This window comes from Microcebus murinus, chromosome 17, assembly GCF_040939455.1.
Source record: "Microcebus murinus isolate Inina chromosome 17, M.murinus_Inina_mat1.0, whole genome shotgun sequence".
Lineage (NCBI taxonomy): Eukaryota > Metazoa > Chordata > Mammalia > Primates > Cheirogaleidae > Microcebus > Microcebus murinus.
This window is the reverse complement of record NC_134120.1, coordinates 43,842,822-43,870,666: the sequence shown is the minus strand read 5'-3', so window position 1 is coordinate 43,870,666 and position 27,845 is coordinate 43,842,822. Positions and strand designations below refer to the sequence as shown.

At 35.1% G+C, this 27,845-nt stretch overlaps 1 protein-coding gene across 1 annotated transcript in view; it reads left to right on the top strand.

The window, feature by feature from the left end:
• Positions 1-27,347, top strand: part of IMPACT (impact RWD domain protein) — a 31,255-nt gene extending 3,908 nt beyond the window's left edge. The window contains exons 5-11 of the mRNA XM_012746265.2: positions 9,426-9,511; positions 13,774-13,896; positions 16,165-16,262; positions 18,711-18,784; positions 22,670-22,760; positions 24,074-24,208; positions 24,919-27,347. Of these exons, the coding sequence (XP_012601719.1) occupies positions 9,426-9,511; positions 13,774-13,896; positions 16,165-16,262; positions 18,711-18,784; positions 22,670-22,760; positions 24,074-24,208; positions 24,919-24,987 (676 nt within the window). The 3' untranslated portion in view covers positions 24,988-27,347. The remainder of the gene's footprint in view (positions 1-9,425; positions 9,512-13,773; positions 13,897-16,164; positions 16,263-18,710; positions 18,785-22,669; positions 22,761-24,073; positions 24,209-24,918) is intronic.
• Positions 27,348-27,845: the final 498 nt, after the last annotated feature.

The following is a 27,845-nucleotide window of genomic DNA, read 5'->3' as shown; positions in this document are numbered from 1 at the left end:
TCATTCCCTCGTTTAATAAATACTACATGACTGGCACTGTACTAGATCCTAGATAGCAAAACCAGAAATAGTGTCTTGTTTCATGGTATTTAGAATTTACTGGAGGGAGAGGTACTCCTTATAACATTGTAAAAATGAATGTAAAACTGTAGCTATGATAAGTTCTACAAAAGAAAGCTAAACAGAAATAGTTGAGTTTAAAATAAGACCTAACCTAGTCTAGGAGGTCAGGGATGGCTTATTTGACTTAATAGCTGAGTTAATTAGGGAAATATAACTACGGTGAGAGGCCACAGCATGCCGAAAGGCTCAGTGTGAGTGAGGTTGGCACATTTCAGGAAACAATAATGGTGATATGAAGTGGTAAGAGACAGAGAAGGGAAAGAAGGGAACATGTAGGAAACTGACCTGGAAGGTGGACTGGGGAGCTCTTGCAGAGTTTTGTAGGTTACATTAAGGATTTGTCTTTATCCTAAGAATAGTTGGAAGCAGACAAGGGTTTTAGGTAGTGGGGTGCCAGGAGAAGATGCATTTTGAAAAGATCATCCTATTTCTGTTTGGAGAACTGATTGGAAGGTAGCAAGAATAGATGTGGGACATTAGTTAGGAGACTAATGCAGTAGTCTAGAGACATGACTGTGATTTAGATAATTTTAACTTTATTAATTTAGTAATATAATGTTCTAGAATATCATTTTTACTCTAATCCAGGATCCAGTAAGGATTGTATTATATGTTCTAGGTGGCCACTCCATTTGGTACAGTGAGAATACCCCCTTTGTGTCCCTGGGATCCAGGCCAGGTTTCTTTTCCTCCTAAAATATTTAATTAGAAAATGGTAAGTCATTGAGGAATCCATTGTATTTGTTCCTTCTTAGAGCAAGTGTAGTCTTCCTTGGGTTCCCATTTAGTGATTGTGTCATCTTTAGCATGTAAATATTATTTCTTCAGTTAAGTGTTTTCTAATACCTTTCCCTAATTTTACTGGCCACTCTAACTTTTGTGCCCCCCAACAAACTTCTTTCTGTAATCCTTTATTTTCTCTTATTTGCCAATTTATCTCCCTGCTTAAAGTAGAATAAGATAAGTATATGGCAAATTTGTTCACTATTAACATCTGAATTGTTTGTCTGATGGTTATTTTTTAGCTCTTACCTAACTTTTGGTGATATTGATCACTTCTTCCTTCTTGAAAATCTTTCCTCACTTGGCTTCCATCGTGTTAATTACATTCATTAGATTTTTTTTTTCCTATCTGCCTATTCCCATTCCAAAAAGTCCTTCTTTAACTAGGTGATATCCTCCCACAGGACACTACTTGCCTATTCTCCCTGACTAGTTTGATAGAACTATTTGAGACTTACAAAGTATCAGAAGTTACAGAGTAGTTTGTTCTAAAGAAGAATATGTGTCATATTGTCTCGTTTATTAAAAGTACTTGAATAACCCCGTCCACTGGTATTATTTTCATACATGTGGTCTAAGTAAAAATACACATTTTACTTTTAAAACTTTTTCTTTAAGAGACAGAATCTTGCTATGTTACTTAAGCTGGCCTTGAACTCCAAGGCTTAGGTGATCCTCCTGCCTCAGTTTCCTGAGTAGCTGATATTACAGGTTTGTACCACCATGCTGGGCTTTGTTTCTAAAACTTCTGTGTGACACCTTTTGATCATATTTTCCATATAATTCCAGCAGGGTGTGGCAAATGAAAAATATTGGCCTTTAAAAATTAAACATGACATAAATATATGACTATAGTTCTTTTTATTTCGGCATATTATGGGGGTACAGATTTTAAGGTTTCAATAAATGCCCTTTCCTCCCTCCCCCAACAAGTCTGAGTTTCCAGCATGACCATCCCCCAGATGGTGCACATCTCACTCATTATGTATGTATATACCCGCCCCCCCCTTCCTGCCTAATACCCTATTACTGTAGTACCTATGTGTCCACTTAGGTGCTGCTCAGTTAATACCAGTTTGCTGGGGAGTATATGTGGTGATTGTTTTTCCATTCTTGGGATACTTCACTTAGTAGTATGGGTTCCAGCTCTAACCAGGAAAATATAAGATGTGCTACATCACCGTTGTTTCTTAGAGCTGAATAGTACTCCATGGTATACATAAACCACATTTTATTAATCCATTCTTGGATTGATGGGCACTTGGGCTGTTTCCACAGCCTTGCAATTATGAATTGTGCTGCTATAAACATTCGAGTGCAGGTGTCTTTTTTGTAGAGTGTCATTGGATCTTTTGGGTAGGTGCCCAGCAATGGGATTGCTGGATCAAATGGTAGATTCACTTGTATCGCTTTAAGGTATCTCCATATTGCTTTCCACAGAGGTTGAACTAGTTTGCAGTCCCACCAGCAGTGTAGGAGTGTTCCTCTCTCTCTGCATCCACGCCAGCATTTGTTATTTGGAGACTTTTTGATAAAGGCCATTCTCACTGGAGTTAAGTGATATCTCATTGTGGTTTTGATTTGCATTTCCCTGATGATTAGAGATGTTGAGCATTTTTTCATATGTTTGTTGGCCATTCTTCTGTCTTCTTTAGAAAAGTTTCTGTTCAAGTCCTTTGCCCACTTTTTAATAGGGTTATTTGATTTTTTCTTGCTGATTTTCGTGAGTTCTAAGTATATTCTAGTTATCAGCCCCTTATCGGATGCGTAGGATGCAAAATTTTTCTCCCATTCTGTAGGTTGTCTGTTTACTTTCATGACTATTTCTTTGGCTGTGCAGAAGCTTTGTAGTTTCATCATGTCCCATTTATTTATTTTTGTTGCTGCCGTGATTGCCTTTGGGGACTTCTTCATAAACTCTTTGCCTAGGCCGATGTCTAGGAGAGTGTTTCCAACATTTTCCTCTAGAATTCTAATAGTTTCATACCTTAGGTTTAAGTCTGTTATCCAGCGTGAGTTGATTTTTGTGAGAGGTGAAAGGTGTGGGTCCTGCTTCAGCCTTCTACAAGTGGCTATCCAGTTTTTCCAGCACCATTTATTGAAAAGGGATTCTTTTCCCCAGCGTATGTTTTTGTCTGCTTTGTGAAAGATTAGATGGCTATATGAGGATGGTTTTATGTCAGGATTCTCAGAGCTGTTCCACTGGTCAATATTCCTATTTTTGTGCCGATACCAGATTGTTTTAGTTACTACAGCTTTGTAGTAGTTTGATATCTGGCATATTAATACCTCCCATTTTGTTTTTGTTGCCTAGAATTACTTTTGATATTCGGGGTCTTCTTTGGTTCCATACGAAGCATAAAATTATTTTTTCTTTATCTGTGAAGAATACTGATGGGATTTTAATAGGTATTGCATTGAATCTGTAGATCAGTTTGGGTAGTATAGACATTTTAATGATGTTGAGTCTGCCAATCCATGAGCATGGAATGGATTTCCATCTGTTTACATCCTCTGCTATTTCCTTCCTCAGTGTTTCATAGTTCTCCCTGTAGAGGTCTTTTACCTCCTTGACTATAGTTCTTAATGTTTATAGTTTTTATTATGATTTTAAATATTATAACAGTATGGAGATTTGTGTATTTATCATACTTTTGGATACTAAATTTGATTTATTCTTAGATAAGAAGATGAACTACAATATAGTTAGTTGCCACATTTATTGAGCATCTCCTGTATGCTGGCACTGTTAGGAGATTGAGATTAAAAATTAAGATCAGGCTGGGTGTGGTGGCTCACACCTGTCATTCCAGCAATTTGGGAGGCTGAAGCAGGAGGATAACTTGAGGCCAGGAGTTCGAGACCAACCTAGGCTACATAGCAAGACCCTGTCTCTATAAAAAATAAAAAATTAGGTATGGTGGTACAAACCTGTAGCCCTAGCTGTTCAAGAGGCTGAGGCAGGAGGATTGCTTGAACCTAGGAGTTCGAGGCTGCAGTGAGCTGTGATGGTGCCACTGCACTTCAGCCTGGGTAACAGAGTGAGGCCCCCCTCTCAATAAAAATAGAAAATTAACATTAATGTGTACCAATACAATATAATGAGATAATTACTAAGAAGTTTTGACCATGTGCTGTAGTAGCACTTTTTGAAGTTTTAGCAACAAACTGTTTCTGGGAAGGTGGATGGCATTTAAGGGAGGGTTCCATTGTGAAAGTGACCTTTGAGCACAGTGTTTGCCAGTTTATCAAAGTGGGAGGACTTTTCTGGCAGAGGAAACCGTGAGAGCAAAATCATGTAGGTGTGGCATCTTCAGAGTTTAGCAAGTAGTTTAAGAGGTCGGGTATATAAATTGAGGTAGGTATAAAAAGAATGACTCTGTAAGCTGGGATAAGGAGTTGGGTATTAATTATCTTGTATGTTCTGGGCATTTTAGGCAGGGAAATGAAGTAATCAGATTTTTGTGGCAGTGTGGAGAATAGGCTAGGTAGGGTCAGGGTTGAGGAGTAGTAAGTAGAAAGACCATGTAGAGTTTGAAGGAAGGGATGAACACTAGAGGAAGAGCAGTCAGTAATTCAGGAGGGATATAGTGGAGACCTTTATTAAAGCAACCAGAATGTGAATGGAGAAGAATGCTTAGTTTAAGAAATATTTAAAAATATAAATTAGGATTTAGTGGTTGATTAGATGTAGACTAGCTTGGTTATCATGCCTAATTTTTAACTTAAATATTTTGCATGTAGATATTTTGAATAAATAAAAATAACTATTTTAATAAGGTTAAATAAATTTCAGATGCTTAGAATACTATATTATTGTTTAAGAGAAAATGAAAGGGATTAAAATTTTTTTATAGTATTTGAATTTGTGACGATCCATTTCAACAATATTTAATTTATAAATCCAAGAAAATGGTTTTTATAGTTTCCTACAGCTCTTTACATTTTGACATATCATGGAGCCTTAGATTTTAATGTTGGTGAGTGAGGCTCGCCAAAGCAAAAATTGCACCATACAAAGTTAAACACGCAATGAAGACATTATTCAAGGGTTCTACAATAGCAGGGAGAGGCCAAAACTAAGTCTGAACTCTTCTGAAACAAAAGGCAGAAAGGTTTTTAAGGACTGGGATGAGCTAGTGGAAAAGTGCTATAAGATGTTAGGGGGGCCATTAGTTTTTGTGATGTGTTGGGCATTTGAGTTATTGCTGAGTTTGCAAATATTTCTCTTTGTGATTAGGCCATCTGTGTTTACCTATTTGTGCCTATTGAAGTTAGCTTTCCACCCTCCCACTGAAGCTGGGAGATGGGGGTATTGTCTTCTTCCTTGATGCTTGTGTTCCAAAGGGCTGGCTCCCAGGTCCTTGAGAAAGACATTCCTGGGTTGTAAAATGGACAAGAGGCTCCTATAAAAAGATTTACGTGTACCTCAAAGGGGCAGAGAAGGAATTTACAAGGACAAGTTTTCTAAAGAAAATCCTCTAAGAAAAGGGAGGTCAGGGCCTAGAGTTAGGCAGAAGCCTGTCTAAAGTTTAGTTAAGCTGAGCTTAAGGCCTTTTTGGCAAGGCTTCTGAAGTCAGTTTTTGAAATGACCTCCTTGTGTCTATTTTCTCATATGTAAAATGGGGATAATATTGTAAGGATTAAACGACGCACTCCACATAATATACTTTAGCACATAGTAGCAGCTATTGTTTTAGCTGTTTTTATTTAAAATAGCATCTCACTTTGAAAATGAGGTAACTGAAAATCAGGTCAAATCCTTTGTTTAAGACCACATACCCTAGAACATTTTAGTGAATAGCTTTACCTTTACGCTAACAAATATAAGTATTGGAAAATGAAAGCTACAAAAATTAGAGCCGTAGGTAAAATTAGAGTCAGAAGTAACCTGTTTTGATTGTTTGTTTTGATTGTTCAGTATGGAATTGTTATTCAAGTATAGTTATTCACAAAATAGATCAAATAAAATAACAGTTATTGCCGGGCAAAATAACTGGGATTAGCACCTGCAATCCCAGCTAGTCTGGACACCGAGGAGGGAGGATGGTTTAAGCTCAGGAGTTAGGGAGCAGTCTGGGTAGTGTAGTGAGATTTCAGTCTATAAAGAAAAAAAATCAGTTATTAATTAGTTCAGGTCTTTTATTCAAGTTAAAACAACTTTTGTTCCACACTTTTTAGATACTTTATCAAAATTTAATTTTGTAGATAAAATCCTAGTTTCTCAATCTATAGTAAGCAGTTTTCAAATTTTGTACCAGAATCCTTAGGATTTAGCAGACTTCCTCCAGGACCATTTGGGGAAGGGGAGGAGAGGCTCAGTAGGCAGGACTCTCAGCTTTTGTCTGTTTAATTTGCTTCTGATTCTGTAAAAATGTTCATTAAAACAATTGAAAAAGTTTGAAAGCCAGTTTTTTTTTTTTTAAGAATCACACCAATTCTAGTGCATAGTTAAAAGATATAAATGAACTGTTATCTCAAGAGAAAACACGAATACAACAGTAACAATAATAATAAACTAGAGGTAAAAACTACTTTCAGCTGTAGACTTTTGGGGTCTAGGGGAAAGAATGAATTTCACTTTACTCAGGAAACCTTTTACACTCACTGTGACTTCCTTTTACACTGGATTTCAGAAATAGTCTTGTTAAGTGCTGGTGACGAAGGAAGCAGTCAATAAATGCTGCTTAGCAGAAGTGCTGTCGTGTATTCCTCTATAGGAAGCCATGGGCCAGGGGAAAGGAAATATGTAATAAATGTTTAATTTTTTTTTATTGTGATAGAAAAATTACTTATAAAATTCATCTAAGATGTTCTTTTTTAAAAAGTCAGAATTTGAATGTATATTCACAGAGGGATGATTTTCCTCTCTCCAGATGGGTATCTACATGTCTTGTATAGCAGTGGTCCCCAGCCTTTTTGGCACCAGGGACCATTTTCATGGAAGACAGTTTTTCCACAGACCAGGGAGAAGGAGATGGTTTTGGGATGATTGGAGCACATTACATTTATTGTGTACTTTATTTCTATTATTACATTGTAATATATAAAATAATTATAAACTCACCATAGGTTGAGGACCCCTGTTGTACAGAGTAAGTGTTCAGTAAACACTAGGTATTAATATCATTACTTAGGGTGATGGTGATGATGTTGTGAGGAATTCAATAGAATGAGGTTAGGAGATAGAGAGAGTTATATACAAAACCATAAATTTGTTAGGGTAGTGATTATATACACTGTCAGAAAAGGGACCCTGCATGTGTTGCTTGATGTATAGGAAAAGCCCTTAAAGATTTATTCAGTGAATTTAGCCAGATATGGTGGCTCATCCCTGTAATTCCAGAACTTTGGGAGGCCAGATAGGAGGATCTCTTGAGCCCAGGAGTTCAAGACCAGTCTGAGGGAGACTTTGTCTCTACAAAACATAGAAAAATTATCCGGGCATGGTGGGGCATTCCTGTAGACCCAGCTACTCGGAAGGCTGAGGTGGGAAGATGGCTTGAGCCCAGGAGTTTGAGGTTACAGTTAGCTATGGTGACACCACTGCACTCTAGCCAGGGTGACAGAGCGAGACTCTGTCTCAAGAAGAAAAAAAACTTGTTAAATGAATTAAAGACATTCACTTGAAAGGAAACTACTTTGTAAATTTTTTTTTTTTTCCAAACCTTAAGATAAGTTTATTTAAAAAATTTTTATGGATGGTTGTGTTGGCTCACGCCTGTAATCCTAGTACTCTGGAGCCCAAGGTGGGAGGATCCCTTAAGCTGAGGAGTTGGAGACCAGCCTTAGCAAGAGCAGGACACAAGGATAACCTCCACCTACTAAAAATAGAAAAACTTAGCTGGGGATGGTGGCACATGCCTGTAGTCCCAGCTATTGGTGAGGTTGAGGCATGGGAATTGCTTGAGCCCAGGAGTTTGAGGTTGCTGTGAGCTGGGCTGATGCTACGGCACTCTAGCCCAGGCAACAGAGCAAGGCTCTGTCTCAAAAAAAATTTTTTTTAAATTTCTTATACCCAGAAATAGTAGACCTTTAGAGATAAGGTGCTTTAAACCGTTCATTTTATTTTTTTTTTTCCCCAGCCATATGTAAGATAAACCGTTTATTTTATAGATGAGGAAAAGAGTTCAAATGGCTTGCTTGCCTAAGATTCAAGTGGCTTACTTGCCTAAGGTTATAGCTATTTGGTAGGAGAACAAAATGCAGTCAGCTTGAACTTTGAACTTCAGTCCTGGGTTCATATTCCAGTTCTGAGCTTCTTGATGCTTATAAGACTGTCTTGGACAAGTTAATTGATCTGTGTAGGTTTGTTTTCTCATTGACACAATAGGAAAATTATACACTTCGTTGGACATTTGGCACTAAATGTATTGATATATATAATGTACTTGGGGCTTAGTATATACTCAATACATTTTACTTTGCACTGTCTCTATTACTCCAAGTCTCTTATTGAGAAGAGAGGATAGGAATGGGAATTATTTAAAAGAAATTCACAGACATTCTCAATTTTTTAAAACCTTCTAGTTGACTTTTGCTCTCTCTAAAAAGAAAGGTTTCAAAAGAATACATAGAGAATTGTTTTAGTGCTAAGAATTGTGGGTGTGATGGGGAGGATTTGAGGGTATAGAATAGTTTGAAGACTGTTATTTTCCTCTGTATGCTAATTTTGAAAGTTTCCTTTGGTGGGTGCTGATGAGTGGTGGTAAAGAGAGATAATGGTTTCAAGGGGAACTTTTGGAGGAAAGAGGTAAAGTGTTGCTGTGAAGTAGTGTGGTGATATCTAATGCACACCAAAACTTACCTAAATTAGTGTCATTCTCTAAAGAGTAGACACTTGAGTTTTTATTTTACTGCTGTTGCCATCATTTAACGTAACTATGGACATGACTTTAAAACCCATGACACATTTTTTTTCTCAGTGATCCTTTGAGATGGATTTAATTATCTGAGGCAGCTAAACATCATTTGGAACCAAAATGAATCAATTTAGGCAATAGGATATTTTGTCAAAAACAAGGTATGAATATAAAATTGTTGAATTGTCTTTTAGATCTTGTAAATTGACTCCCTGAAGGAGTTTCCCATATGCTTTGCATTCTTTGTTGAAATAAGTATACTAAATGAAAAGTGTACCAAATTAGTGGTATGAAATTGTTTAAAAAGTTTAGAAAAACAAGCAATGATTGGACATCAATACTAAAACTATATCTACTGGTAGCAACTAAGTCACATTTACATTTCCTAGTCGATCAAGTTCAGAAATTTTTATTTCCTTCTTTGGTTACAACTCTTCTGCTTATTTTAAGTAAGCCATGCTAATTTTTTGAGCCAGTTGGAATTTTTAATGTTGATATAAATTATATTAAATACTCATCATGTTTTTATAAATTCTTTTTAAAAAGCCATGGTTAGATTGTATATAATGTCTTGGGTTGTAAGTATATTTGTATTTTCTTGAATTTGAGAAGGTAATTTTTTGAAATAACAAATTTTTTTCTCTGCATTTTATTTAGACAGAATATTGGTGAAAGTATTCTTTACCTATGGGTGGAGAAAATAAGAGATGTTCTAATACAAAAATCCCAGTTGACAGAACCAGGTAGGATTGAAAACTATCAATACTGTTTTATAGTAATTAAATTTTTATGTAAATATTCTAATTGAAATTTTATATGAAAATCTATATTCTAGCTTATGGTTTTTACATAATATAAGTTTCTCTGGAAAGTTTACGTACTCATGTAACTATGGTTATTTCTTTCTATAAGGTTTAGCCTCTTTGGTTTCATGTTAGAGTGGTCACCCCTTATCTGAGGTTTCGCTTTTCCATGGTTTCAGTTTTTCATGGTCATCTGTGGTCTAAAAATACTAAGTGGGCTGGGCACAGTGGCTCAGGCCTGTAATCCTAGCACTCTGGGAGGCCAAGGTGGGAGGATTGCTTGAGCTCAGGAGTTTGAGCTGAACAAGAGTGAGTCCCTATCTCTAGTAAAAATAGAAAAATTAGATGGGTGTGGTGGCACACACCTGTAGTCCCAGCTACTGATGAGGCTGAGGCAGGAAAATCACTTGAGCCCAGGAGTTTGAGATTGCAGTGAGATATGATGATGCACTCTACCTGGGGCAACAGAGTGATACTCTGTCTCAAAATAAATAAAATAAAAATATTAAATGGAAAATTCCAGAAATAAACAAATCATAAGTTTTCAATTGTGCGCCATTTTGATAATGCGATGAAATCTTGTGCCATCCCATTCCATCACCTTATTGACTCAGATAGGCGTTTTATCATCTCACATCATCACAAGGAGGGTGAGTACAGTACAGTAAGATATTTTGAGAGAAAGAGACCACATTCATATAACTTTTATTATAGTATATTGTTAATATATAATTGTTCTTATTTGTTATTAGTTGTTAATATCATACTCTGCCTACTTTGTAAATTAAACTTGATTATAGATATCTATGAATAGGAAAAAAACATAGGTTTATATAGGGTTTCTTACTGTCCATGGTGGCAGGCATCCATGGGGGGGGGGGTCTTGGAACTATCCCCTGAGGATAAAGAGGATTGCAGTATACTCTTATAGAAGTAGAATATGATGGTGGAAGAACTTGGGTCTAAAATCTCTGTTCTCTTTGACTGTTGTTAATGTAATGTGAACTTTGTAACATTCCTTATGAATTATTGGGCTATGTAAATTAGATATTAACTTCAAGTGAGTCTACTGTTAATAGAAAAAGAATTTTGGAAAGAATAATGACCACTCTTAGGATAGAGAAATTAACTTTGAAAATAGATGTTTTTGAGATATATATAATTCCTATGCCTTAATTATTTACCTTTTTAAAATGTACAAGTCAGTGATTTTTAGTATATTCCCAAAGTTGTACCACTGTCACCACTAATTTCAGAACATTTAAAAATTGTTATTTTGCTCTATTATTAGTCTTTTATTGAATCATTAAGTATATGACAATATGTAAATCTAATGTTTCCTAGTACTTCACTTTGCTAGTCTTTGTTTCACTTACCACAAAGGCCTTTTAGAGAGCAAAATAATATCCAAATTGAGTTTTAGTGTTACCACTGGTAGAATTGTTTTCAATTTGGGAAAAAGAGGGATTAAAAAAGAATCTAATAGTTTACTTACTAATTTTTTAAAAGGTTATTTATGGGCAACCAGTTATTTAGGATTCCCTTAGTAAAATCAGTATACATTTAAAATTGATAGTAGTATGTATATATTTTTAGAACATTTTACCACTTTTTGATAGATGCAGATACTTATACTGTTGCTGTTAAGATCAAAGAGATAAATTGCATGGAAGGTAGTCTGTGTAACAGTCTTTTTTCAAGTATTTTCTTTAACTTTTTATGACCTATATTCTGATTTTGCAGCATCTACGGGCGTCTGTGAGAAAAGTGTTTTCAAAATTCTCAAAACTAATTTTTGTCAATCTGCCTTTCTGGAATGGGAACAATTGCAGAAATGGAATATATTCTAGTTAAAACTTAGGACTTCAGAAGATCTTAGGAAATGTTAATAATTGATCTTAAAAATGATATTTTTCCTTTCTTACCTGTATCCATAATATAATTTAGCCACTCTTCAACTTTTAATTATTGATTTGTGTTATATAATTCATTATTTTGATTTTTTAGAATTTTTGTTTGGATTTTTTCCTTTTCTTTTTTTCTTCCTCTCCTGTTCCCTCCCCTGTCCCTTGTTCTCTTTGACAGGGTCCTACTCTGTTGCCTAGGCTACAGTGTAGTGGTGTTGTCATAGCTCACTGCAACCTCCTGGGCTGCAGTGATCCTCCTGTGTCAGCCTCCTTAATTTGAGACTATAGTTATGGGCCACCATGCCTGGCTAATTTTTTAAATATTTTTGTAGGGATGGGGTCTTGCTATTGCCCAGGCTGGTCTTGAATTCCTGGCCTTACACAGTCCTCTTGCCTCAGCCTCCCAGAGTGTTAGCATTACACACAATTTTTTTTCTTTAAAATTGTTTTTGTAGACTTCATATTAAAATGGAAGGATTCTGAAGAACTAATAAGGGTAAGAGGTAGACATCAGTATATGTCATAAGAAGTTTCTCCTCCAGGGCACCTACTTGACAAGTAATTAATTTTGATTTTACTGTAAATCTTCAGTACAAATATATTCTTTATTATATTTTTTTAGTATAAAAATTTTAAATTTTGAGCTAATTATACACAATGGTTTACAATTTCTAAAAATTTTGAACTAATTTTAGATTTATAATAGTTGTGAAAATAGTATAGAGAACTTTTTATACCCTTTTACCTTGATTTCCTCTTAACATCTTATTAATGCATAAACATCATATAGCTATCAAGAATAGGAAACTAACATTAGTATAATATTATAAACTAAACTATAGAGCTTATTCAAATTTTTACAAATTTTTCTACTAGTATCCTTTCTGCTGTTATAGAATCCTGTCCAGGATTCTATGATGCATTTAGTTTTTATTTCTCTTTACTCTCTTCTAGACTATAAAATAGTTCTTCAGTCTTTCCTTGACTTTTACAGTGTTGACACTCACGAAGAGTACTGATCAGTTATTTTGTAGAATGTCCCTCATTTTGGTGTTGTGCAGTGTTTTCTCATGATTGGAGTCAGTTTAGCCATTTTTGGTAAGAATACCACAAAAATGATACTGTGTCCTTCATAGTGCATCATATCAAGGAGTTCATGATGTCAATATGCCTTATTATTGGTGATGTTTACCTTGATCCCTTAGATAAGAAGATGTCTGCCAGGTATCTCCACTGTAAATCCTGCAGTCAGGATTCTCCAGAGAAACATACCCAATAGGATGTGTATGTGTGTGTATGTGTATATATGTGGATTATACATAGAGAGAGAGATGTATTTTAAGGAATTGGCTTATACAATTGTAGAGGCAGGGAAATCCAAAATCTGTAGGATAGGCTGGCAGACTAGAGACACAGGGAAGAGTTGTTATAGTTTGAATCCAAAGGTCATTTGCTGGAAAAATTTTCTCTTCTTCTGGGGAGGTTAGTGTTTTCCTTTTAAGGCCTTCAACTGATTGGATGAGGCTGGCCCACATTATAGAAGACAATCTGGCTTACTCAAAGTCAACTGATGTAAATGTTAATCTTATCCCAAAAATACCTTCACAGAAGCTTCTAGAATAGTATTTAACCAAATATCTGGGGACTGTGGCCTAGCCAAGTTGACATGTAAAATTAATCATCACAGTTACTATCTTTCTCTTTGTATCTTGGGGGAGGTACTTTGAGGCTATACTAATATCTTATTCTTAAATTTTCACCCCCTAATTTTATAAATAATACTCATCAGTGGATCTTGTCAACAATATTTATTACCATGATGTTTGCCTAATGCTGATTCTCTGTTTTTGTCATTCTTTCTTCACTTAGTAATTGGAATTCTGTTGTGAGGAATAGATGTCTCTCTTCCCCATTTTTGTATTTATTTAACTATTTATATCAGTATCAACTCACGTATATTATTTTAGTCCATGGGTTAAAATTCTATACTATTGTTATGTATTTTATTGATCAGATTGTTCCAGCTTTGGCCATCAGGAGCTCCTTCAGGTTGGTTCCTGTGTTCTTTTTATAAGCCCCATCTTTTTTAGAGCATTTCCTAATTTCTGGAACCACATGATACTCCAGGTTCATCTTGAGTTTTCCTTGCCCCAACCCTGGAATGAACCACTTTTCCTAGGAGCCCTTTTTCTTCTATTGAAGAATGGTGTTTAGAGACCAGGACCTAATGATTTTTTAAAAGTGTAATTTCTTATTTGCTTTGTAAATTAATCATAATGTCTCATGTCTCTACAGGACCAGATGTAAAGAAGAAAACTGAAGAGGAAGATGTTGAATGTGAAGATGATGTCATTTTAACATGCCAGCCAGAAAATCCACTTAAAGCATTGGATTTAGATACCAGTGAGAATCAAACAGGTATAATGTAACTGACTGGTTCCCCCCTCCCCTCCAAGGAAAATGGGGAGAGAGTGTTATATAGTATTATGTATTGTTCTTTGGGATGATATAGAAATTTAGTAAACTCTCAGATTTTAGGAAGGAGTTATTAATTTGCATATAACTGAAATTTTTTTTCCCTGTCCCTTGGCCATTTTGGTGTTTGTCAAGTCTATAAATGCTGAGAAAAAATGGAAATTTACCTTTTGTTTTTTGCTACTTATTCAGTTTTGATTTAGTGATGGGAGAAATTGAAACTAAAAAAGGCTTTTCATGTTTTCAATTCATATCCTGTTTTTATATTTCTATATTGAAGTCCTTAGCTATCTCCTGATATCTCTGGGTTAAATTTTAGTTGATGCTCACAAATATATTAACTGAAAGTGCAGCCACTGAAATTAAAGTTAGTAAAATGCCTTTTAAGAGTTTAGGGGTTTTTTTTCTCCTTAAAGAAATGATATCTCTCTGTGTTGCCCAAGCTGGCCCTGAACTCATAGGCTCTAAGTGATCCTCCTGCCTCAGCCTCCAAAAGTGATGGGATTACAGGCATGAACCACCATTCTTATCAAAAGTTTAGTTTTTGTTTAAATAAATTTGTTCCATAATCAAGTAGTAGTCAACTTAAAAAGAGGTTGATGTGATAAAACCAGTTCTATGTTTCTATATGAAAATGTGTTCAATTTTAGTGTTTTAAAATATTGAATGTTATTGTTCTCTGAGTCTCTTATGAAAACATGATAGACCAGAGGGAACAAGGAGTTTCCTATGCCATTATACAGTAGTTTTTAAACAATATTTTGACAGTTTAATGTTTCTCAGTGATGTCTCAGGACTAGTGGAAGAGAATAAAGAGGAAATGTAAGAGTGGGGGGGATCCAGGACTCCTCTTCATACTTCAACCTAGGTAGCTCCCATTTTAATCATTTATTTATTTGTAGATTTGACATATGACTTCTTTTGGGAAACAGGATCCACCATTAAAAGAAAAAGGGTAAAAATCAGTCATAAATAGTATCAATAAGTCAGCTGTTCATTTTGACCTTAATACTATATTTGACTTAATCACTGATTAAGTCACTGTACTTAAGTCACTGTACACTTAAGTCACTGTACTTAAGTCACCGTACTAATCAGTTGATTAGTACAGTGGTCAAAATCAGTTCAAGGAAAGGGCAGTATTAGAGGGAGGGTAAAACATTCTACATGAACCTCATGTCTTGTCTTCAATAACTTTTCATCCTAAGTGAGGTAGGCAGTAGCAGCCAGGTTAGTTTCTCAACAGAGTTTAGGGTTGATCAGTGATTCTGAAACTTGTTTAAGAGTCAGAATAATTGGAAATCCTGATACTCTTTATGAAATACCAATTTGAATTATTTATTTATTTATTTATTTATTTATTTTTGAGACAGAGTCTCGCTTGTTGACCAGGCTAGAGTGAGTGCCGTGGCGTCAGCCTAGCTCACAGCAACCTCAAACTCCTGGGCTCAAGCAATCCTTCTGCCTCAGCCTCCCGAGTAGCTGGGACTACAGGCATGTGCCACCATGCCCAGCTAATTTTATATATATATTAGTTGGCCAATTAATTTCTTTCTGTTTATAGTAGAGACGGGGTCTTGCTCTTGCTCAGGCTGGTTTTGAACTCCTGACCTCGAGCAATCCGCCCGCCTCAGCCTCCCAGAGTGCTAGGATTACAGGCGTGAGCCACCGTGCCCGGCTTGAATTATTATTGATGTATTTAATTCCATCATATGAATAGGAACAGTTTTATTAGCAGAAAATATTATAGCTACACGATATAAAGTCATTTAAAGACCCAACCTAGAGGTCTGTCAATAATGGAATGGATAAATAAGTTGTTATATGTTAGCAGCTATTAAGTCTTTGGTTTCAGGACCACTTTACACTCTTAAAAATTAGATATTGTGTTAGATATCATACCTACTTACACTACCACAAAAATCAAGAATTTGAATCCCAACCCATCACTTCCACTGGGTAACCTTGGCAGGTGAAAATCATTTATAAGTCAAGTATTTTTATCTTATGTATTAATAAATAAAATATACTTAAAAACTTTTTGTTTAAAATTATAATTTAGATTTAATTTTGGTGGATGGTTATTAATGGCTATTTTACTTGATTTGCCATATAATTTACATTTATTTCCTGATTCTCCCCATTGCCAACTTTTCAGTATTTTAATGTAAGAGTTTTAAAAAAATTCATTTAAATTCTTTAAATTTATAGAAATAGAAGAATTACCTCCAATTGATCATGGCATTCCTATCACAGATCGAAGAAGTACTTTTCAGGCACACTTGGCTCCAGTTGTTTGTCCCAAACAGGTAAAGTTTCTATGTCTAGCTCACTTTGATGTTGTTTTACCAAAGTAATTCACGTAAGTGATTTTGTAGTATTCTGCTTATTTTTACTTTCATGTTTAATTTTCACATAGGATAAAAAGCATTTGCTTATCTTCCTACTCCTAAATTATTACTGTGAATCATGGAAGATTTTGTTTTGTTTCTGTTTGTCACTACTTTCAAAATTGTATCTAAACTCTAATTAGGGCTTAACCTTCTAATGAATCTTTAAATAAGAAATATCCGTTGCATTATTATAGAAAAGAAAGTATGATGCTTAATAGCTTGTTAAAAAGAATTATTTGTCCTGTGAAGTGGGAGTTCTGTGAAACTAAGTCCATTCCACTGTTGCTCAACAAAGGGGACAGTGGACAGATAGGCTAAGCCCAATCTTCCCTACTTGATTTCTTTTCTCTTCTGCTTCCTAATCTGATGTGACCTTATTCCTCCTTACGGATATAAATGGGAGACTTTTCAGTCAAAAACTATATTGCTAGAGCTTTGCCTTTCTTACTTTCTTTTCAGCATAATCCCTTTCTTCTTCCTTGTTTCTGTATTTTAGCCCAGCTTAAATTTTATTGATGTACAAAGCAATTTCAATACTATCTGTAAAGTTACAATTTTTAAAAAGTCTCATTATTAAACACAAGTTTTAGGCATTACTCCTTTTCTTTTGGTTTTTGCAATTACTTTACTCCAGGGGTCCTCAAACTTTTTAAACAGGGGGCCAGTTCAGTGTCCCTCAGACCGTTGGAGGGCTGGACTATAGTTTAAAAAAAACTATGAACAAATTCCTATGCACACTGCACATACTTTATTTTGAAGTAAAAATGTAAAACAAACGGGGAAAAACACCCGCATGTGGCCCGTGGGCTGTAGTTTGAGGACGCCTGCTTACTCTTTAAGGTCTTTTAAAGCCCTGACCTTTCAGGATACAGTTCTTTGTACCAAGCTTTTTCACTTCCTGTTAGTCTCTGGTAGAGGAAGTTCTTTTCTGCATTGCCTTGTGGTCAAGATAATAGCTTCTGGTGTAGCCTTCTCATCTTTTCTCTCAGGAATCCTATTTTGTGTTTCACCTTTGCTCATAATCTTGCTAGAGTCCTCCTAATAATACATTCTGTTCTGAGTCTGGTCATCCTGGATCCTCTTTCTGTTTCTGATCGTAGTTAGACTTAAAGGATCATAATTTGTGAGAGCTGAAACACATTTTAGAGGTCATTGTCTACTTTATTCTATTGTTCAAGAATCTGGCTGGTTCTTCTATGCAGAGAGACCCTGCCTCTGCTCTGTCCATGGAATAGACTTTGTAGAGTTTCTTTAGGGGGCTGGTTCTCTTCTGTAGGGAGAACTTGCCTCTGGGAGAAGAAAAAAAAGGAGTCTGAGTACATGAAAGGTTAAAAAACAGTAAACAGGACTGCACAATTTGTGACCCAGATTGATCTCATCAGCTCTAGCTCAGTCTTTCCTACCACCATATTTCTTCCATACTTGTTGTCAGTTACAACCTTCCTGAAAAGTCTGACCATTCTCTTTTCCCTCGTCCACCCTCACACACATAATCTTTGCTGATTTCCATTGCCTTCAAGGGAAAAATCTAAACTTCTTCTACAAGGCCATTTGTTATACGACACTAGGTTATCATTTGTGACACACCTTCTATCATTTTGTTCATACTCTAAGTTATGGCTACATAAAATTTCCTGAAACTTTCTCTTTTATGTACCTGCTAGGGTTGCTAGATAGAATACAGGATAACTGGTTAAATTTGAATTTCAGATAAACATTATTGTATGGGACATACTTATACTAGAAAATTACTTGTTGTTTATCAAAATTCAAATTTAACTGGGTATCCTTTATTTCTATTTACTAAATCTTATCACTCTAGTTCCTACATATCTATATGCTGCTTCCTCTGAGTGGTATGTTTTCTTCCTTCCCCATCTTTCCTTTTGATGCAGAACTACCACTTACTTTTCATGACCTGGCTCGTGTGACCTCCTCTATGAACTTTACTTGACTCCTAGAGAAAGTTCTGGTTTTATAACATATGGAACATACCATTATTGTACACCTACTATATTAGAGATATACATTTGATAAATTTCAGAGACAATTTTTAGAAATTCTTACATTTCCATTTAAAATTCTCTATATGGAGATCAAGTTTTCATATACAGTGCATTAGACATAGTGCCCAAATATTTGTTGATAGTGCTGAAAAATACCAGGTCTGTCATTTCTATACCAATTGAGAATACCTGTTTTTGCCCTTAAAATGAGAAGAAAACTTTGGAAATGGCTTTTTCAGTGTACAATAAGTTCTTTAAATGACTATTTTAATATAATGTGCTTTTAAGATATTTTTCTAGCATTTATTTACAGAGCAAATAAAAAGCATATTTTATTTATATTATTGCTGTTTTAAAGGTGAAAATGGTTCTTTCCAAACTGTATGAGAATAAGAAAATAGCTAGTGCCACCCACAACATCTATGCCTACAGGTGAGTAATCATCATAATTTTTGGAATTTGCAACTTTTAAAAAAATAGGGGAAATGCATGATTTTAAAAAGTAACTATAAAGTATTTTTTCTATTATGATAGTAAAGACATGTAGAATATGTGGAAATTGCTGAAAACAAAAAAAGATTTGGAGGGAAAAATCAAGCATTTTCTGCCATTAGAGATAACGGACAATATTTTGATATATTTTTTGTCTTTTCTGTGCAGAGTTTATTAATATTTTTCCAATGCCTTAGGCTTATCTCTGATTTTTTTCTTAAACAAAAGCACTTTATCATGTTGTTATAACTGCTTGATAAATACTGTTTTAATGATAGTTAGTGTTTGAGGCTCTGTACTACTATTTATTTAACCATTTCCTTTTTGTTATAGTTTTTTTGTATTTTTCACTATTGTGAAGAATGGGCCAGTGAACATCTTGTATACTTTTTAGGTTATTTCTTCAGGATAGGTTCTAGTTGCTTCAGATTCCATTTTGAAATGAAATGGAGATATAATTAAAAAGAAGAAAGAATAAATTCTTAGAAGTAAAATTATCATAATGTGTGAACATTTTTGAAACTCTTGATATGTATTGCCAAATTTCTTCCAAAGGTTTTTAAAATCAAATTGTGCTCCCATCAGCAGTGCATTAAGAGTACTTCTTTTATTATGTGCCTTTTAGTTTTGTACTAAGGTTTTTATATGGATTTTTGGTAATTTATAAGTGAAGAGATGAAGGACATATTTTTTAAATTATGAAGACCTAAAAGAACATAGTTTAGGCCTAAAAACAAATCAGAATATCAACATAGGGATTTGGCACAAATTTAAAATGTGATTGAAACTGTAAAATCTGGGCTATCTGAAATCCAAACTCAAAAAAATTCATCTCTTTGAATAGGTGAGTTTTTAATACTACTAAGTTCACATCTCTGTAAGTTCCAAAACTTACAACTATTTGTTCTGTAATTCCCTTCTTAATAGAATATCACCAGACAGAATTGTAATGTTTTCTTAGGGCCTTCAATATGAAAATAAGGAATTAGACTAGAGGTCGTCAAACTTTTCAAACGGGGCCAGTTCGCTGTCCCTCAGACTGTTGGAGGGCCGTTGGTGAGTGCGGCGCACTGTGGGCCTGGGATGAGTCGGCTGCTAAGCAGGACAGGCAGCAGAGGCAAAAACACCCAGAGGGCCAGATAAACGTCCTCTGGCGGGCCGCAGTTTGAGGACGCCTGAATTAGACTATGCTGTCAGTGATTAGAAAGTACTGTGAAATGATAATAGTTAACGTTCATTCATTTCACATGTTTATTGAGTGCCTGCTCTGTGCCAACACTTTATATAAATCAATTCTGATTATTTCAGCAGTTATGCTGCTGTAAAAAGGTTAACTTTTTCACGATCCCATAGCTGTTAAGTCATAGAGCTGAATTTGATAATCCAATTCTATTTGTCTCTTTATTTCGCTCCTCCATGACTGTGTGGCTACAGCATCAACAATTTGTACACAATGTTGACCCTAAATTGTTTTTTTTTTTTTTGAGGCAGAGTCTCCCTTTGTTGCCCAGGCTAGAGTGAGTGCCGTGGCATCAGTCTAGCTCACAGCAACCTCAAACTCCTGGGCTCAAGCAATCCTCCTGCCTCAGCCTCCCTAGTAGCTGAGACTACAGGCATGCACCACCATGCCCGGCTAATGTTTTTCTATATATATTAGTTGGCCAATTAATTTCTTTCTATTTTTAGTAGAGACAGGGTCTTGCTCTTGCTCAGGCTGGTTTCAAACTCCTGACCTTGAGCAATCTGCCTGCCTCCCAGAGTGCTAGGATTACAGGCGTGAGCCACCACGCCTGGCCGACCCTAAATTGTTAAAAAAAAAAAAAAAAGTTAAATGACGCCCCAGATTTTTGGGTTTTTAATAAAATTCTTGTGAGTGTTTTTGTAGTTTTTCTTTGTCTTTCCATATTAATAAGTGATCAGCTGTTGCTTCTCACAGATGTCAGCGTGACTGCAAGTAGCAGCCCCCCCCCCCCCATTCGCCCTTGTTTATTTAATTGATGCTTGGGAATGAAGGTTCAGCATGTCAGAATTGTTTTTCAGATAAAACTAAAAAGACACAAAGTGGAGGCGTTAGGGACCCCACTGGGAATAAAATAAATGAACTTTGGTTTGTGGAGTTTGTGTATTTTGAATGCTTAGGGTCCTTTTAAGGTTACTTTCTGGTACTAGGGCTGTGTTCCTGCTTTGGAGTTACGGGGCGCACTTCAGGCCACTGATACACACAGTTATTGGATGCTGCGCCATTATCTTCCTGGCATGTGAGGAAAGGGTTAGTGAACATTTCCCATAGGTTCATTTTTTTAAAAAATGTAACAGTACTGATTTATATAGTCAAATTTTCTTCATTTGTTCCATAAAATTATGCAGTTAGATTATAAGCCTAATCTAAACCAATTCCTGACTCCTTTTTGCCTTAAATTTGTTGTATACAATTTTGCTTAATAATACTAACTTCTCAAATGAGGTCAACTCTAAGTAATAGTAGAGCCTTCTTGTGGTAGATGGTCAGTAAATATTTACTGAGCGAGTGGATAATACACGGATGGAAGGAAGGATGAGTGAATGAATGAATATGACTGCTGCAAGATAATATAACTGATTTAGGTGCATAGATGAGCTTTTATAGCTTTTAAGATTTACATAAAAAGTTTCCAAGCTGGATGTGGTGGCTCAGGCCTGTAACTCCAGCATTAGGGAGGCCCTGAGGCAGGATTACTTGAGCCCAGGAGTTTGATACCAGCTTGGGCAATATAGTGAGACCCTGTTTCTAAAAAAAAAAAAAAAAAAAAAAAAAAGGGAGCTAGGCCCGGTGGCATGTATCTGTAGTCCCAGCTACTCAGGAGGCTGCGGGCAGGAGGATCACTTGAACCTAGGTTTGGCAGAGGCTGCAGTGAGCTATGATTGCATCAGTGCACTCCAGCCTAGGCAGCAGAGCAAGACTCTGCCTTTTAAGTAATAAAAACAAGTTTCCAGCTTTTTATGGCAGTAGGTAGGAGAGTATCTCACATTTGCCCAGTTCCATATGATACCGTTGTAGGGGCCTAAGAAATCCACTAGATGGCATACCTTAACTGGCATTTTTGTTTGTTTTATATATCTAGTACTTATTTGCTGAGCTTATTCTACTACATTGTAGTCCTACATGATTATTCCAAATACTAATTTTCTAGATAACTTAAGTGGATAAAAATGCCATGATTTGTCTCTAATAATAACCATTAAGGGGAAAATTTTAAAGAGAAAAATAAATCTCTAGCGTGAGCAAAAGAACAAGACCCTATCTCTAAAATAATAATAATAATAAATTCTTAATCAGAAGAGGGAAAATAGAAATGCTTGATGACTAGAATAAGATGATGTTGGTTTTATTGCCTTCATCTTTCTTTATATACTTTTGGTTTATTTCAGTACATTTTAAGGCACTTTGAAGACAGGAGTACACTGTTTATTTCTTTTATATTAGGTCATTTGTGCCTGTTATTATAATGCTTCTGTACAGTAGAGTCTCAGTAAATGTTTTTCAGTGGCCTCTCTGTAGCTTCAAGGTTAAATGAAATAAGGAAAATGGTCAGATATATAAATTCACCTTCCCATAAGAGCACCATTTTTGATTCTCAGCTTTCTCAAATATTAAAAAGGCAAATTACACTGGATAGTAAATCATCAGTGCAAATATATCTAATGTATAGTTCAAGAAGGATTTTTTAAAAACAAATATGGTGATTTTGGAAGTAATCCAGTTGATTGCAACAAGTATTAAGGAATAACTTTTTTTATTATAATATTTTAGGTTTCAAAGTATAACACTGTTATATGTATTTCCAGAATATATTGTGAGGATAAACAGACCTTCTTGCAAGACTGTGAGGATGATGGGGAAACAGCAGCTGGTGGACGTCTCCTTCATCTCATGGAGGTAGGCATAAGTTAAACTCTGTTAATCTTGTTCTTATATGAGCCATAAAATTTCTCAACAAAACAGAGGTCCATTTAGGAATAAGTAAATCAGTTAAATAAACTACTATATAATTAGTAGTTAATTTAAAAATATTGATTAAAAATTTTAACTGTTGGATATGGGGCAGAAAGCAAATAGTTAATAATAGTGCTATGCTTTAATGACAGACAATAGAAGATTGTCTTCAACTTTGGGAAAACTTGTTCTCTTTGTTTTTTTCACAGTTTCCTCCCCTTTCTTTTTTCTGTTCTGTATCTTCGTGGTATTCCTGTTAGTTGGATATGGGAATTTCTGGATAGATCCAGAATGTTTCTTTTTTTATTAAGTTGTTCATCTCATTGTCTTTATGTTCTGAGACATTTTCTTGACTGTCTCCCAGAATTTCTGTTGAATTTTTAATTTTTTTAGCAACCATGTATTTAATTTTTAAGAGTTCTTTCTTGTTCTTTAATTTTCTTTTTTTATAGTATTCTGTTCTGATTTATGGATCCAATATTTTCTAAAATTGCTCTGAGTATATTAATTAGAGTTTCTTTTTTTCAGATGTTCTCACCCTTAAATTTTTCCTGGTCCATTTTAGTTTGTTTATCTTGTGCTTTCTCTTTCATGCTGCTGGATTTTCTTCATCTGTCTGGTGATCATTGATTGTCCATTAATTTTAAGAATGGATTGTTTTTTTCCTAAGGTAGTTACTTGGTTTCTTCTGTTACTGTATGTGGAGGTTTGTTTTCTAACTAGGCCTGTCCCTTGAGTAGGAGCTCTGTGTGTGGGTCAGACCTGTAGACTGGTGGGCTTCACAAATTAAGGGCAGCATTTGACAAATGTCAAACTGATGAAGATCTTACTGGTAGGCACTAGCAATTGATTACCCATGCAGCCCCCGTTTTCTCCAGTAGTTTGTTTAGAGTCAGGTTTTTTGTTGCTGTTTGACCTGGTGGTAAAAGGGGGCCTACACTGAGCTGCTCTGGCTGAAGTCACCAAGAACTGGCACCCAACTTGCATGGTCTCGCTTTTATTCTGCCCACTTGCCCCAGTTTTTATAATTTGAGGACATCATGGAACACAGTATTAGTTTTCCAAATTCCCTTCTGTTCTAATATTTCATCCCATGAGTTGTGAGTAATCTCACTCAGTGCATACTCCTATGGCTCTGCCATTAAAGTCACTGGGAAATTTTATGTGCAATTTTATACATGGATTATCTCATTCTCCTTTAAAAGTCATTTGTACATGTCTATCTGTGTATCTAATTATGCTTTTGAAAATAACAGATTTTGAATGTGAGGAATGTCATGGTGGTGGTGTCACGCTGGTATGGAGGGATTCTGCTGGGACCAGATCGCTTTAAACATATTAACAACTGTGCCAGAAACATACTAGTGGAGAAGAACTATACAAATTCACCTGTAAGTGGCTATTGATACTATATCAAGAGACTTTCTCATCACTGCCCGTGAAATTAAAAAAAAAAAAAAAAAGACAGAAATTAAGAGCGAATCAGAGTGTGGGTGGTGCATTAGTAAAACCTTAGGTCTATGAAGCTGGAGACACAGGATCCAATCAAAACTGTGTGCCTGGCCAGTCATGTGACCTTGGGCAGACCACTCCATCCCTTCAAACCTTGATTTCATAGGTTCATGGAATTTCATAATTAGAAAACCTTTCAAGACCAACTAGGTTCCACCCTCTAAAATTGAGATCCAGAGAGGTTGTAGCTAATGTCACAGTGGACTACATGTTCTTTAAATATCTATAAAATTCTAAAATTCTCTGTTAATGTCAAAGTATTTCCCCTTCCCCTGGCATGCCTTTAGATACTTTCTTCCATTATACTTTGAGTTTGTTTAGTATTTTAAGCATGTTCATATCTTAACCCTACTGTCTTACTTGAGAAAGTGGACAATAGATTACATAGTATTGAAGTTATTGAAACATAAATCTAGATAAATAATTCTTCCTTGTTTATTCATGATTGTTTTGACAATATTGTAATAGACTATAAGTGAAAATGCCATGTAAAATGCAAAGATATATATGAAAGTGATTATGCCCTCACCATAATATATATAGTTTATGCGATTAGATTTAACAACAGTATTGATTGTGTCTTTTTTAGGAGGAATCATCTAAGGCTTTGGGAAAGAACAAAAAAGTAAAAAAAGACAAGAAGAGGAGTGAACACTAATACCTGAAACTATATGAAAGGTTAATTTGCCTATAATTATACACATATTCCATAGTCATCAAGGAATATGCAAAGAGAGTATCCTTGACTGCTCAAGTCAGCCAGTTCAGCGTGGACACCAACATTATCTTTTCTTCTTTGATTATATCATCTGCCAAAAATAGAGAACTTATGATATATTCATGTGTGTTTCAGGCTTATTTGGAAGAACTAATTTGAATTTAATCACCACTTCATCTAATTTTAGGAAGGTAACAGTTGCCCAGGGCAGTATCTGAATTAACTGTCCATTTCAGTACGTGTCAAGTGCCTTTGTTAGGTGGGGAAGAAATGTCTCCAGAGGAATATAAATACCTGGTTTCTTGTCATCGAGATTCTTGTACTGTTAAACGAATATTGCCTATTACTGCTCTTTATGGCTTATTGGAATAGGAGCTCATTTAAGATTGATCTTGGAAAGTTTCTTCTTGTGATTATAGTTCATAAGTATGTCACCTTTCATTTTATAGTGTTCATCATTGAGTAATGGATTAAGTGAAACTCCAGGAGTATCCATCTGCAGTTATGTGCTAAGGTGATAAATCATCTAACATATTTGTTAGTGTAAGTGTTATGCTTCAATTTCTGTCGCAAATTGGTGATTGTGAAATTTCAAAAAGTAGTTTTCTAGTCTCTGCTTTTTTTGTTTAATTCTTGTAGTGTAAAGCAATAAATATGGAGTGTCAGTAGTCTCCTTTCATCCCAGAAGTGTGTTTGTGTAATATTCTAGTTTCTTTTAACAACCTGGAAGTACCTTTCTTGTGATCTTCATTGAGGAATTAGAAATATGCTAGAAGCTATGCTATGGTTATTGGAACATTTATAGAATGGGATAGAGGTGGCAGAATGACACTGGTATAGAGCAGGAGTATGTTATATAGTTACATGAATTTGATGCGCACTTCCCATCTGTGCTCCAGCCTGCTTTCTCAATTTCATGATTTTGTGGAAAGAAGGAGCAAACTTTTTGATTGGAAAAACAAAGAAAATCTCTTTTTCCTCATTCTTATCAAATCTTCCTTTTTAGCAGTGCTTTTATATTATTTTAATCTGCAAGTTACCCCTAGGCATTTAGACAATAAATGTACCTTTGAGATATAATGATAAGTCATTGACTCTTCTCTTTCAGATATGATTGGGAATAGTTAGAAGTTGATCACAGATTTGCCTGAACTTCCCTTCCCAAGGGGAGGTAACAGAAAGTAGAAGGCAACTTTGGGATGGCACTAGAGCATGAAAAGCAGCAGAGAATTAAACACACAAATATTTTTCCCTTTCTTTGATATTTTATCTTTAAAAGATCCAACATCCTCACTTGGTATTTTTAATCAGAATTCTAGTAAATAGCTTTACACTAGGATGGATTCTGACACATAAAATATAAATTGTATTTATTATAACTATATTTAATATTGTGAGTTATCAAGAGTCATCAGAGGATGACCTCTGTATATTTAGAACACTAATCTCATTTCCATGAAAAGTATGTCCTATGTATTAACTGTTAAAATAATTAGAGAAGTTAAAGACATTTATCAACATTAATGTAATCTCACAGTTTTGGCATGTCAAACCTATGAAAGGAGGCAGGAAACAATAAGAAACTTATTTTTGCTTCTTTCTACAGAATTATTAGCCATATTTTACTGACTAAAAAAAAAACCTAATATTTTTTACCCAAAGTCAGTTAGCTGGTAAGAGGGAAAGATTCAGAATTCTCCAGTTCTGAACTCTGAGTTATTTCACACACTACTGATTATGGAAACTCCGATGATAGTATTTTTCCCTCTGTTTAAAATTTCTGTCGATTAGAGGATTTTTCAATTCTCTAAGTAATAATTTTCTATAACCAGATCTGTGCTGTGGCATATTTTATAGTATATTAGTTAAAAATACTCTTCACTTGTCAGTATGTAAGAGCAAGTAGCATCTACTTTTTAAATGGGAAAAGCAGTAGTTGCATCAAAAGTATGCTTTGGAGGTGTATATGATGAAACAGCCCATCTGAAGAGAATTGTATCAAACTAATCACCACCAAGACAGAATGGCATGAAGAAGATAATGTTTGGAGGACAGGGAAATTTACTGGGAAAATTACATAATCACCTCTGATTCCACTGTCCAGAGATAACCATTGTTAATATTTGGTATGTACATCCTTTTATTATTTTTTCTTATGCATGATTTTGTATATATGGCTATTTTTCTTTCCACAAAAATAGTATTAAACTGTATATACTGTTTTGTATCCTACATATTTCATATAGAAGTATATTGTTAACATTTTCCCATGTCAATAAAAATATTCTTCTATGGCTTAATTTCTGATGGCTGCATTGTTTTCTTCTGGGTATGTCATAGTGAATTAACTAGTCCCTCACTTTTGTCCAATTTTTTAAGTTTTATTCAGCTTTTCACTATTGTAAACAGCTGTGCAAAACTGCATCATTTGCAGATTTTGGAATATATCTGATTACTTCTTTAGGAGAAACTAGAAATGGAATTTCTTGGTGAAAGGGGTTTGCACATTCTAATGGTTTTTGATTGGTTTAGCCAAATTGCTTACTAGAAAAGTTTTATCAGTTATACCCCCACTATTATTGTATTAGAATACTAGAGATATGAAAAAATTGGCAGTCTGGTTGATAAAACTCCAGACATACTTTTTAAAAAATCAGTCTTTTTGTTTTGAAATAATTATGGACTCAAAAGAAACTGTAAGAATAGTAGGTCCTGCACACACATCACTCAGCTTCCCTAGCAGTAACATTTTATATAACTATAGTAAATTTGGATACAATTCCTTTGTCAGATAAATG